The sequence below is a fragment of the Rana temporaria genome, chromosome 1 (assembly GCF_905171775.1).
Source record: "Rana temporaria chromosome 1, aRanTem1.1, whole genome shotgun sequence".
Taxonomy (NCBI): Eukaryota; Metazoa; Chordata; class Amphibia; order Anura; family Ranidae; genus Rana; species Rana temporaria.
This window is the reverse complement of record NC_053489.1, coordinates 107725621-107740118: the sequence shown is the minus strand read 5'-3', so window position 1 is coordinate 107740118 and position 14498 is coordinate 107725621. Positions and strand designations below refer to the sequence as shown.

Here is a 14498-nt window from a genome sequence, read left to right as displayed (position 1 = left end):
TATTTTGTGAGGCAATGCCATTTCCTTTACATAAAGATGACTAATAGACGTTACAGCTTATAGATTATACTGTATATTACCTATGTTAAAGTATGCATTTGATCAAATTGTAGATGTTCACATGTTGCTTTCTGCCATGAAGTAGAAAGGTGTGAGACACGGTTTGTCAATTTCCATAAAATAGCAAAATCCCCATCTGATGAATGTTTAAGGGGCATATTTATAAAGCAGTGAACGTGACTTTCATCAAAGATTGTCTGGTGGTGGATCAGTCACTCATTTAAAACACATACACCTTGAAGGTTTACCTGCAGTGAATGTCAGATTCACTGCTTTATAAATATGACTTTATGTATAATACTTGCAGGTATTTATTAATTCTCGAAGAGATTACAGAATGTTCCATGGGAGAGGGATGTACAATACTTTACTATCCAGCACAGGATATAAGCCACTTCCAGTGCTACCACTGGACTCTCAGGTCCCCCTAGGTAAAATACAGGAGTGACATTTTCACTGTGTACCTTCCAAGGAGATTTGTGCATTGAAGGAGGTTCAGCTGAATTGCCACAACCTCAAGAACATTAATGGACATTGATGGAAAGTCTTCCCATGTTGACCCTCCCTGCACTGTGAGGGTGCCCTATACAACTTTCCAGTCTTGGTGATTTACATTGGTCATCAGAATTGTCTACCAAACTGGAAGAAAGGGCTTGCCGGAGGATAACATCAGAGATGCTGGCCAATACTGCAGGGGTAATGACAGGTGAGAGCACAGCACACCCATAAATCACTATCCAGGGATAATGGCGATCTTTACCCTTTTCACCGAATTGTATGTTGTGCAACGTAGACTGCCTCAAAGGAATCTACCAGCACTTTCATGCATCAACTCAGGGAAGACCAGAAAAGTCTCTGATGAAGTTTGAACTAGTCTGGTAATTTCTCAAATAAACTGGTGTTCCAATTCAGATCCAGATATTTTTGGCTCAGAAAGGGAGACAGGGAAGACTTAGTTCAGAAATCAACTGGAATCCTCCTGAGATGACTGCCCTCAAAGTAGAAGGTCGTTTTCATATCCGACCACTGAGACAACCCTCAGGTGTAAAGCAGCCAGCACTTTGGGGGAACAAACCCAGTCAAAACTGATGATCTTTCCCTGCCACAAATTGAAAAAAACTGATGATTTGCAAAGATTGGTACATAAAAGGTACACGATTTGATGTTGATTGATGGAGAGACGCTACCACAGAGTAAATCAACTCGCATGAATAATAAAAAAAAATACAAAAAGGATCCTATTTCTTGCCAAGTCCTAGTACAAGGGCCTCATCCACTCCCTACTGCTTTGGGAAATGAGCATCAAGGCTAACACTGGATGAAATATCAATTCAGCAACAAAATACATGGACCCCACATGGTTCTCATTTGTGGGATCCTTGAGGTAGGGAGAATCCTCTTTAGGGATAATCATAGCCTTATGTATAGGGATGCCTATTTCTTAGCGAATACAAAATAGTTTGATAAGATTTGCTTGGGCACTTACATGATTTATAGATGAAACTATCAAAAAATAGGCTTGTGTTGTGCATACCAAATGCTAAAGCACATCTGACACATCTGTCCTACAACTTATTGGTCTCATGGGCTGTTATAATTAAGGCAGAAACTAGGTATCTTCAGAGACCATTTGCAGATTTAGTTCTGAGGCATTCAGATACCTAAAGTCAGAATCCTCTGAGGAAATCAGTAACTCTAGGGCACTTTCTATGTGACTGGTGCTCAGTCTGTGACAATGTCTGCCCCAATGTACAAGGCAAAAAGTCAGCATTTTTAGTGTCTCAGGCCTCGTACACACGACCGGGTTTCTCGTCAAAAACCAGCAAGAAAACTGCTTCTTGCTGAGATTCCCGTTCGTGTGTACGAGGCATTCAGGTTTCTCGTCTGGAAATCTGGCCAGAATCTCGACGAGAAAAAAAGAGAACCTGCTCTCTATTTTCTCGTCGAGATTCTCGTTTTGCCTGTTTCCCGATGAGAAACCCGAGAGTGTGTATACTTACCTGTCACCGTAGCTTCCACGGTATAAGTAGGGTGAAGCAAGATGGCGGCGACGGCACTGAATGTGACGAGCGCATGCTCGTCATACGCAATGACGTCACCGCGTTCTTTCCTTTCAAGAGAACCACGGTTCTTTTGAAATGAAAGTCAGTACACTTGGGCGGCAGGAGTTTCTTACCAAGAACCTCGTCAGGGAAAACGACGGGTTTTTCCTGACGAGATTGTACGTGTGTCGTGTGCACGAGGCCATAGAGTAGCTGATGGAGAGACATTTAGTGTTCGTATCTTCAAATTGAAGATTGCAACAGTCACATGCAGGGAAGAGTTCTGTGTGCCATGGTCCACCATTGTGGAACAACCAGCCCACTTATTGTAATTACTGAAACACTGGCTCAGCAGACACTCAAATAAAATATGTCAGTGTCTGAAGATCAGTGACCACCACATGTTTAAAGTCCCCCCCACCTTCTAAGGCTGTAGAAGAGAGAGGACAGAGAGGGTAAAGTGCCTAAACTAAAATGGTGACTGTGGTCAATAGCCAGCAATTAAAACTACAAAAGAAATCTGGACCAGTGTATGCCCAGCAATGCAGACTACATGAAAATGGTGGCTGCTATCCAGCTTTCATGTGCTAGAATGGCCCCAGAAAAATGTTGGCCATTCCCTGTCAGTATAGGCCTATATCCAAGACAGAGCCCAAATTGCTGTAGAGCTGTCTGCCTAGTCAGGAAACTACAGTAGCCCCTTGCCTTCCAAGATGCATAGAGCAAAGAACAGACTACTAAATGAACAGAAAAGTGACTGTTGCCAACACATCTGCCACAGCAATGCATATCATCGAGCATCACCCCCCAAGGGAGCCACAAAAATCTGGAGTGTTAAAGGTAATTTCAAGGAGAAGGAACTGCAGCTCTGTAGTCTGGAGTGACTACACTGACAGGTATTCGAGAACAACCAGCAGAGGGAAGGTATTTCCTTCTTGTGTGGATTTTTACTGCACCCAATGTCCTCCTTGTGCAGTTGGAGATAAAATCCAACTGATTCTTGAATAAAGCTGTATCCCTCAATGCATAATAGAGAAAACTGGACAGAGTAGGAGATAGCTGGACAGATTGGATTGGTGAGTTACAGAGGATGGTAAAGGCTCTGGAGAGGTCCTGAAGATGAGTGTGGGAGGTGGATACAAGGGAGCTAGAGAGCAGGAGGTCTTGGGAGGAGTGGAGAGGACAGGTTGGGTGATATTTGTAGATAAGATTGATGACATAGCTCAGGGCAGAGTTGTGACGGACATTGAACGGTTGGTAAGGTGGATGAGTCAGGCAGCGGCATTCATGATAGACTGAAGAGGGGAGAGTCTATGGAGAGGTAGGCCAATGAGGAGGGAGTTACAATAGTCAAGGCTAGAGATAACAAGGGAGTAAATAAGTTGCTTATATCAACCGCTATTTTCTGTAATTGATGAAAAGGTTCTTACACTGAAAAATTAAGACGAACGCAGCCACCACATCTAAGGATTTGTAAACTACAATATAACATTTTTGTTCTTGGTTAGTTACATTTTAATAACATTAAAAGCAAAAGCATGTCACAAGAAACAGAGATATTAAAAATGACTGTAAAACACTGTGGAATATAAAGAGAAGTAGTTCTTCGTTAAACACAACCTATTTGATCTGTCTTTGCCTCTTTTAAAAAGTATGTCATCAACTGCATAGAAAAGTGTCTGAATTTTCCCAGAAAGTTCAGGATTAGCTTAAAAGGAACTTGGTTAAAAATATATATATATATATATATATATATATATATATATATATATATATATATATATATATATATATATATATATATATATATATATATATCAGAGAGAACTAAAGCCAGCAGTGTGAAATCACTAGATACAGCTGATAGCAAAAATGTATAACATCCTGCATGGATCAATAAAAGATAGATGTCAAAAACAGTAGTGCTTTGCAATTACACTTAGCAGAAGCCCCAGAGTGCAGCAGAGCCCCACTATCTGGAAGGACCTCTATACCGGATCAAACACAGTGGCCCAGATTCTCAAAAGAGATACGCCGTCGTATCTCTGCCTAGCGCCGTCGTATCTATGCGACTGATTCTTAGAATCAGTTACGCATAGATATTCATTAGATCCGACAGGCGTAAGTCTCTAACCCCGTCGGATCTTAACTGCAATTTTTTTTTGCCCGCTAGGTGGCACTTCCGTCGATTTCCCCGTCGAGTATGCAAATTAGCTTGATACGCAAATTCCCGAACGTACGCGCGGCCGACGCAGTAAAGTTACGACGTTTACGTTAGGCTTTTCCCGGCGTAAAGTTGCCCCTGGGTCTATGAGGCGCAGCCAATGTTAAGTATGGCCGGGTCGAAAATTAAAAAATTTACGTAGTTTGCGTAAGTCGTCCGTGAATGGGGCTGGACGTCATTTACGTCCACGTCAAAACCAATACGTCCTTGCGGCGTATTAGGAGCAATGCACACTGGGAGATTTCCACGGACGGCGCATGCGCCGTTCGTGAAAAACGTCAATCACGTCGGGTCACAGTTGATTAACATAAAACACGCCTCCCCTTTCCACATTTGAATTAGGCGGGCTTACGCCGGCCGATTTACGCTACCCCGTCGCAACTTACGGAGCAAGTGCTTCGAGAATACAGCACTTGCCCATGTAAGTTGCGGCGGCGTAACGTAAATCAGATACGTTACGCCGCCGCGAAGATACGCCAGTCTACGAGAATCTGGCCCAGTGTGTTCATGCTGATAATCAGCAGATTCAGCAAAACCCCTCTAAGAACTCTCATTTCCATTAGCCGGATATTTGACCATTCTCACCACTGGCTTCTCTAGCTCTGCCACCGGCCACAGCATATGGATATTCTGTATACAGATCTTTTGAATTCCACCCTGCCAAGTGTAAGTGCACTACTGTTTTTTTTTTTTACATCTTGTTTTACTGATTTCCCAAACCAGGTGTTGTACATTTTTACTATATGCTTAAAAGGAAGCCAAGCATGATATACAGTGCAATCCAGAAAGTATTCACAACGCTTCACTTTTTCCACATTTTGTTATGTTACAGCCTTATTCCAAAATGAAATAAATTCTACAAACAATACCCCATAATGACAACGTGAAAAAAGTTTGCTTGAAATCTTTGCAAATTATTAAAAAAAATTAAATAAATCACATGCACATAAGTGAATACAATAATGGGGAGGTTCGGGACTTTGAATGAGGCACATACATGTAGCAATGGATAATTTTTTTTTTTAAAAGCAGGTTTTAATAAAATCACATAAGTTATACAAATATCTTGGCCAGCAGGCTCCATATAAAGATATAAGTTAACAACAAATATTAAAAACGGGTAAATGCAAGCGCATGTTGTGGTAACATAATGCATCTAGGATAGCCAAAGGTACTGAACAGCTCGATGGCTCGACGCGTTTCGGCGACTAATCACCCTAACCAGGAGCAGATGCATTTAGTCTGAAAAAATATTAAACATAGGTATGAGGGCCAATAAATGGATCTTGGAAACTTCAAATGGGATAAGGTAGAGTATAAAGAAAAAGAGAAGGGAAACAATAAGGGGTATGGAGGAAGGTATTGTCGGTGACCTCAGTCGGAGCCTTCAGAATCCCCTTCTATCACTCTTTTTTCTTCCACTAATTCTTTACCTTATTCATTCCTCACCTTCTACTCTTTTTCTGATCATCTCTCTTTACCTCTTCTTTTTTTCACACATCTATACAATTTAACACCTTTGACTACTTCACTCCTACACTTTTCTCCATTCCAAAGCTCATTACTATGAGCCTCCACACACTCCATACCACCACTATATCCCCAACACACTTTTTTCTTCTCTTTTTCATTTATTCTCCTCTTTCTCTTTTCCTTCCTTGTCTCTTCTCAGACACTTCACAGTTCATCTCCCAGCGTCACCGCCACATTGGGGGTCCAGTCTCGGTGTCCGGTCTCCTTGTGAATACTTTCCACACTGTAAATATGGGGACGGCCATTGCTGACCTGTTTTTGAAGGTGCAAATTAAAGGACTTTCACCATTTTTTTCCCCACTTCCCTAAAACAAGCTTATTCCAGAGTCAAAAACTTACATAAGAAATTATTAGGTAGATTCAGAAAGAGTTAGGCCGGCTTATCAGTAGATAAGCTGACCTAACTCAGAATCTACGCCGACTTATGTTTAAGTGTATTCTCAAACAGAGATACGCTTAAACATATCTAAGATACGACGGCTTGCGCCGTCCTATCTTAGGGTGCAATATTGAGGCTGGCCGCTAGGTGGCGCTTCCATTGCGGTCGGCGTAGAATATGTAAATTAGTAGGGCCGAAACAACTAATCGATTATGAAATTACGGTAATCGATTACAATTTTCATAATCGATTAATCGGCCAGTAACATAATGGGGTTAAAAAAAAAACTAAAATTTGCCCTTTATAGTACAAAAAAGCAAATCGCTCCTGTAAATATTACTTTCACTGTCCCACAGTAAAAAATTAACCCCTTACAGTAGCGATTATTTGCTCTTTTTGTACTTATTTTTGTTTTTTAACCCCATTATGTTACTAAACATCTCAGGCCTGGGTCACACCTCTGTTTTTTGGTGCTTTTTGCAGAAACGCACTACAGTTCATTTCCATGTTTTCCTATGGGACACGTTCACATCCAGGATTTTTTTTTCAGCTGCTGCGTATTTGGAAAGGGCAAGGACTTAACGCAAAACGGTGCTATTTTGTTTTTTTTGGTTCAATATACTTCAATGGAGAAGCCGCCGAAAAGCATGGAATGTGTTTTTGTGGCAATTTGTGTTTGGTAATCTGTCTAACAACAAATTGTCCCAAAAAAAAAAAAAAAAATGCAATTTTTTTTTTTTTTTGGCTATTATCTGATTAGTCGATTAATCGAAACAATAATCGGCCAACTAATCGATTATGAATATAATCGTTAGTTGCAGCCCTATAAATTAGTAGATACGCCGATTCACGAACGTACGCCTGGCCGACGCAGTACATTTACGCCGTTTACGTAAGATATAGGCCGCCTAAAGTTAGAGCTGGGCCCTAGGTGGCTTTGCCAATGTTCAAGTATGGCCGCCGTTCCCGCGTCGAAATTCGAAATTTTTACGTCGTTTGCGTAAGTCGTCCGTGAATAGGGCTTTACGTAGTTTACGTCCACGTCAAAATCAATAGGCCCGTGTGGCGTACTTAGCCGCAATGCACACTGGGAAATGTAGGCGCCCGGCGCATGCGCAGTTACAAAAATACGTCAAAAACGTAAGGTCAAAGCATATTAACATAAAACACGCCCCCTTACACACATTTGAATTAGGCGCCCTTACGCCCGCCCGCTTTAGGCTACGCCGCCGTAACTTTGCAGGCAAGTACATTGTGAATCATGTACTTGCCTCGCTAACTTACGGCGGCGTAGCTTAAATGCCTTAAGCTACGCCGCCGCAAAGTTGCGGCAATGTATGTGAATCTACTCATATACAACTGCAGCACAACGATTATACACTTTCAAAAACGCTCACACACTTTCAAAAAAGAAGCCAGCAATGACAGCTGCCACATTTTTAGACCGACAGGTTTTCTTTAAAAGATAGCTCCTGCAATTGTAGGCCTATCAACTTTTTTTTTTTTTTTTTAAACAGAGTATATACTTTACATTTAAGTGTTGATAATGCTTCAATTGAAAATGACTATTGAGTGCACATAATGAAGCAAGTTATTCCAAACTTTTTTTTACATTAAAAACTGATTTAAAAAAAATTTAAGTACTTTGCAAACCTTACTAAAAAGCAAGTGAAGCATTAAAAATGTAGGCTGCTCCTCTCCATAGCAACAGCTTTCTACAGGAAGCCTACATGAATATGGAAATAGAAACACATAAATGGCAAGTTTGCACTTTACAGACAACGATAAAGTCAGTCTATTATGTCAGATAATGCATTTACCAAAGCCTGCTTTATTTAAACCTCAAATTATTATTGAACATATCTATGCTATATTTTTTAACGTCCTGCCAGCGCACCACTGGCCCGAGGGCTTTTACACTGGAGTGAATGGAGCCACTCTTTCAGGGCGCTTTGCAGGCGCTATTTTTTGTGTTATAGCACCTGCAAAGCGCCTCAGTGTGAAAGGGGTGGCAGGCAATTTTTCGCCTATCAACAGAAGGGTCCAGTACTATACGCTATAAACTCTATATTAAGTTGTATTCAACAAATTGAAAGGCTTGTATGTATTAAAAAAAAGGTGCACATTACTGAGCCTCTAAAATTTTTCCCCCACATTTTTTTAATTAACCACTTCAATACCAGGGCACTTACACCCTCTTCCTGCCCAGGACAATTTTTAGATTTCAGCGCTGTCGCACTTTGAATGACAATTGCGCAGTAATGCAACACAGTACTCAAACTATTTTTTTATCATTTTGTTCCCACAAATAGTGCTTTCTTTTGGTGGTATTTGATCACTGCTGTGGTTTTAAATTTTTTGCGCAATAATAAAAAAAAAAAACAGATTAAAAAAAAAAAAGATTAAAAAGTTTTTCTTTGTTTCTGTTATAAAATGTTGTAAATAAGTACGTTTTTTCCTTCAATGACGGGCACTGATATGGCTGCACTGACAAATCGGCACTGATGAGATGGCACTGATGATGGGCACTCAAACGACACTGATGGGTACTTATGGTTGGCACTGATTGGTGGCATGGATGGGCACTGATAGGTGGGCACCACTGATCTGGCAGGCATTCATAATGGTGCCAGTCAGTGCCCATTTGTGGGCACTGATTCGCATATACTGGGCATGTTGTGGCAATCCTTGTGGCCATGGGGAACGTACCTGGCCATCCACATGGGAGCTTTCCTGGTGGTCCCAGTGGTCCAGTGTGGGCATCCACGAGTGGGGGGGTTGGGATGGTAAACAACCAGCACAGACGCTTCCTGTCAGGAGAGCCGCCGATCGGCTCTCCTCTACTCGCGTCTATCAGACTTAAGTGAGGAAAAGCTGATCAAAGGCTCTTCCTGTTTACATCGAGATCAGCCATGACTGATCATTTGGCAAGGAGCCTCTGTCAGAGGATCTTTACCGAGATACGGCGCACGATCAGCGGAATCACGGGATCGAGGTCCATTGACGCCCTCCCGGCACTGGAAGCCCATGCTGTAGCGGTCATTCAGGTATAGCGTGGGTGTAAAGTGGTTAATGTAAAACCTTTATCCCAAAAGGAAAAAAGATGTTTGCTGTAACTGCAGTGTGAGCTGTAGTTTGGCTTCAATTTGTTAGTGTATCTAAATCTGCTAACACATTTAACATTACCTTCCCCCCAGACCGACAATACTGCTGTCTGGTGTGCCTCCTATTCTCATTCCTCCAGGGTTGTGTCTCACTAATACAGCCACCACATCTAATGACTGGTACGCTGCAATACAATGCATTTTTGGTTTTGGGTTGAATACGACTTTAAGTGGGCAGTTAGCAGAGCTTACATGCAAAAAAGATGCAGTTCCACTTTCATTTAGATACTGTAGTTTTAGTAAAATTACATTTACATACATAAAAGGAAAACTATATTTTAAAGGGGTAGGGAACTTGCAACAAGTTCTAGGTTTAGTCCTACTGTGGGTTCTACAATGAAGCAGCTGCAGGAAGATCACATGGATGCTTTTAGGTGGCAGGAAGTACGTTCAGCCAGAGCCACTGATTTGTAAAAACAGCCATATGACAACCCCTTCATCGCATGGCCTGTTTCTAGGGACCAAACCTGGGCCATGTGGAAATATTATATCATCAGTGAAGTATGATAAAGCCAGAAAGGGAGACTAATTGAAGTTTTGCACAAAAGATACAAAAATACTGTGCGATATCAGGCAATACCCCAGTTAAAAGTAGGTGCATACTGTATATTATTATTCACAATTTATATAGAGCCAACAGTTTACGCAGCGCTTTACAATGTAGAGAGGGGCAGCACAGTTACAATACAGTTCAATACAGAAGGTACAGGAGGAGAGCTTACATTCTAATGGGGGGGAGGGGGGGGGGGGTGGTACAAAAGGTAATAGGCTGCAGAGAATGATTTGTTGGGGGTGGTATATCCAACATTAAAGTAGAAGCTCACCTTTTGGAGCGTGTTACATTTATATTTAGAGTGTAACATGCTCCAGGCCGCAATGCACTGCAGGCGCATCAGTAAAAAACTAAAAAATAAAGAAATGCACATTTTTTTCCCTGAAAAAATATGTTGATTTTTTTTTCTCTAAAAGGTGAACTTAGCCCTTAATACGAACAATTCCATTTACTGGCACAAAGAAAACCTACTGTACATGCCACGGCAATAACAACAAAGATGCTTTACTGAGATCATTCTTGCCATGTCACTTTCTACAAAAGAAAATATTTACAGCTCACATTTTTCTTCAACAGTATGGATAGCATCTAAAGAAGATTTCACATTATTGTCTAATCAAGTCGTGCATTGTGATGTCCTGCACAGCTCTCCCTGTAACTGTTATACTTGTTACTGATCTAATGGAAAAATTAATTAAAAATATTGAAATTGGGCAATATACCACAAAGCTGATTTACTTGACATTCTTAATAAATTGTAACTGTGTCCAATTTGAATACCCAATCATGTGCAGATGAAATAAAAGAAATTTGCCTTTCACGTGATTGGATACTTGAAATGAAATTTCATGCAATTTGTTCTTGCCATCAGCATCAGTAATACAAGACTGATGCCTCATACACACGTCCAGTTTTTCCGTCGGGAAAACTGCTATGATAGCTTTTGGCCGGGAAAACTGGCCGTGTGGATGCTCCATGGCAGTTTTCTCGACAGGAAAACCGCCGGGAATCGCGGCAGGAAAAATGAGAACATGTTCTCTCTTTTTCTGCCGCGATTCCCGGCGGTCTTTTTCCCGGCAGTTTCCCTATGGGAAACACTGGGGTGGAGCATACACATGGCCGGGATTCCCGACCAAAGTTCTCACCACAGTTTTCCTGACTGGAAAACCTCCGGTGTGTACACAGGGTAAGTGACAGAGCAGGTTCTTGGTTTTCCCCCAGGGATTCCCGGCGGACTTTTTACCGCCGGGAATCCCGATCGCGTGTACGGGGCATTACTGGTTAATTTGCAACATATTTATATTAATCGATACATATGACTACAGAATGTTATCTTTTGGATATTTACTTACCGAGAGGCTGGTACTGTTCGGAACGTACTGGTTTTGTTCTTCTAGAAGCAAATCAATTACCGGATGTCTACCATTTTTGATGACTATTTCACATCCCCTGTCATGAACCGTAGGCCTGGAAAAACATTCATACTAAGAATTACATTCTATTTTGTGAAGGTAACAAAGCATCTCACAGTTCTTGCACATTTTGATTAGGTAAACGTGTCCAACATTTCAGAAATTCAACTTGATTTATCAAAAAATAAGAAACATTTCAGCATTTCCTGAAGCAACCAATCAGAATACAGATGTCATTGCTTGTGCGGGGTCATACAACTTATAGGGAAACTTTCAAAAACGAACTTGTTTTGCCTGGTAAAGATCCACACCTGCCGTGCTATAAATGTAGGGTGTTTTAAAGTCCTTCAGAGTTCATGCTACCACTTTGCTAGCTTGGTTAGGCATACCAGCATTGGCGACACCCACCTAGAGCCCTCTTTATTCTTTAAATCCATTTGAAACACACATGAGCATATAGAGCAGGAACTCCTAATGCAAGTAAGGTTTTAACCTTAAGAATTGGTGAGTAAATGCTCAGGCAATTATACTAGCTCAACAAAAAGGTTGTCCGTTTCAGGCTTGTCCATTTCATGCATGAGCTGATAAAAAGTATAAAGCCAAACTTCAGGTTCCTAATTTTTCTTAAAATAGTATTAAACCCAAAGCCAAAAATGTAATCTATTGCAGCTTACCAATTCTTAGGCCGCGTACACACGGTCGATCAATCCGATGAGAATGGTCCGACGGACCGCTTTCATCGGTTCACCGCTGAAGAAGACCGATGGTCTGATGTGCGTACACACCATCAGTTCAAAACCCGATCGGGTCAGAACGCGGTGACGTAAAACACACGACGTGTTGAAAAGAAACGAAGTTCAATGCTTCCAAGCATGCGTCAACTTGATTCTGAGCATGCGCAGGTTTTGAACCGATGCTTTTGTGTACTAACCATCGGTTTGGACCGATGGTCAGTCATCCATTGGTTCGATTTTAAAGCAAGTTTTATAATTTTTGTCCGAAGGACAACAGACCGATGGGCCCTACACACGGTCAGTTTGGACCGATGAAACTGGACTTCAGGCCGTTTTCATCAGTTTGGACCGACCATGTGTACGCGGCCTCAGATGTTGTGGCTGCATTCGTTTTCTATTTAGACCTTTCTCCCCTGTTTTCACCTGGTGATCTGGCCAGTAACACAGCTCCTGTATTAGAGTGCCCCCCACTCTAGATGAATGGTCACCCTTTGGACAGCAGCATAGTTCATTTTGGGGGAGAGGAGTGTTAGATGTACTAGCAGATTTATATACACTAACAAGCCAAACTCCAGTGCAAACTTTATAACCAGTTACAGCAAAAAAACATCAGACTTACTGGGCAGATCACCATGTGAAAATAAGAGAATTGAAGGCTAAAAATTTAAAACGAATGTAGCCACCACAATTAAGAACTGAAAAGCTGCAATTTAATAAATGTTTACTTTTGGGTTTAATAATGCTTTAAAAATATTTGTATTTGGTCTTTGCTGCGGTAGTTACGGCCTCCTCTTCTTTCTCTGGCAGTGTGAAGGTCCTGAAGTGGGGAACATGCAAGGACATGGTGCCACTTTCTGCAGAATTCTCTTGTAAGCCCAGGGAAATCTAATTGAACATCACTTCCCCAGGAGGCAAACGCCTAATACACAGAGGTAACAGAAAGTGAGCTGAAAGACCCTGGGTGTCATTCAACCCTAAAGAGGACCAGCTACCCATCAAAAAAAACCTTAGTGACGTTCCCGGCACGGCCATCTTAGTACACCCCGCACTCGTCCGCAGTAGGCCTACAGTCAGAAGTCACCAAGCGGACATCTTTTTACACCCACTGGAATCTTGCATTTCACACTTATTCTTACCAGTAAACTGAGCTTATAAAGTGAAATACAGTATTTAGAAATCCGTCAAACTGTTATGATGTTGAATTTTAAAAGCAGCGGCGTTCTGTCAGGTTAGCATTCCTGTGAGATCAACAGGCTTGCCGATGCTTTTAAAATTCAACATCAAACAGTCACACAGACTTACAAATACTGTGTTTGACTATATAAGCTCAGTTTACTGGTAAAACTAAGTGTGACATGCAAGACTTTTGTGGGTGTAAAACGATGTCCGCTTGCCTACTTCGGACTGTAGGCTTACTGCGGGTGTACCAAGATGGCCGTCCTGGAACGTCACTTCTGTTACATATTCTGATGGGTAGCGGCTTTCTGACAGGACACACAGGATTGAAATTTGATGAGCTTGCAGGGAACATGGAGATAAGGTGAGTATTGCAACTATTGCATTGTATTTTTTTTTTTTATTACTTTTCTTGAAACTTGAAGTTAAAATGCAGTTAATAGGCAACAAGTGAAACAAATCCCTGAGCTACTCGTCTGCAAACATTGCAACTGTGCTAAAATTGGGAACTTCCCTCAATTTAGGAAGGTTTTTATGAGTGAAATCCAAAGGCTGCCATAGATGACTTTCCAAAAATGCTAGTTGTTTAGATGTTGCTTTGGCTTTAATACTTTCAAAGTCACTGTACATGTAACAAGTGCAGAGATGAAGAAATCAGACTTGACTTTTATTTACCTCTTGCTTGCAAATTAATTAAATGCCAAAAACCAGAGACACAACTAGCATTTTCAGAAGGAGGTTAGCAATCTTATATTGTTTTCACTATGTGTTTTCCTTTCCCTGAATTCTCTAGATTCTCTTGTGCCCAGAATTCAAAGAAGACCTCACAGGGTCACTGGGAGTACTCTCCTTGAAGTTTGAGCTTTGATAATTATTGGTGTAGATCTTGTATCACCAATGACATTCAAAATCTCAAAGTAGGTTTGTTTCAGAATGTTTTTTGAGAGAAACATTACGGTATTGGTTACATTTTTACGTCTTTCTGTATGCAAGAGACCTGCATAAGAAGATCACCGGATTATTAAAACAAGGGGCTATAGAGAATCACTTTACTACAATAATTATTGAATGAAAACAGAAGCACTTGGCAGGTAGGCTCTATTCACTGTATGCATCTTAAAATCGTTTTAAAGTGGATATAAACACCCCTCAGATGATACACAGGGATGAACAAAATCTCCCTACATAGGTTTTACATTTATATCTGCTGTCTTTACATTT

General features: G+C 41.2%; 1 protein-coding gene across 3 annotated transcripts in view; it reads right to left on the bottom strand.

Annotated features, from left to right (window-relative positions):
• Positions 1-14498, bottom strand: part of MSH3 (mutS homolog 3) — a 277857-nt gene that overhangs the window by 57069 nt on the left and 206290 nt on the right. For all 3 annotated transcript variants that reach the window (XM_040341613.1, XM_040341617.1, XM_040341611.1), the window contains one exon: positions 11308-11422. In XM_040341613.1, coding sequence (XP_040197547.1) covers positions 11308-11422 — 115 coding nt within the window. The remainder of the gene's footprint in view (positions 1-11307; positions 11423-14498) is intronic.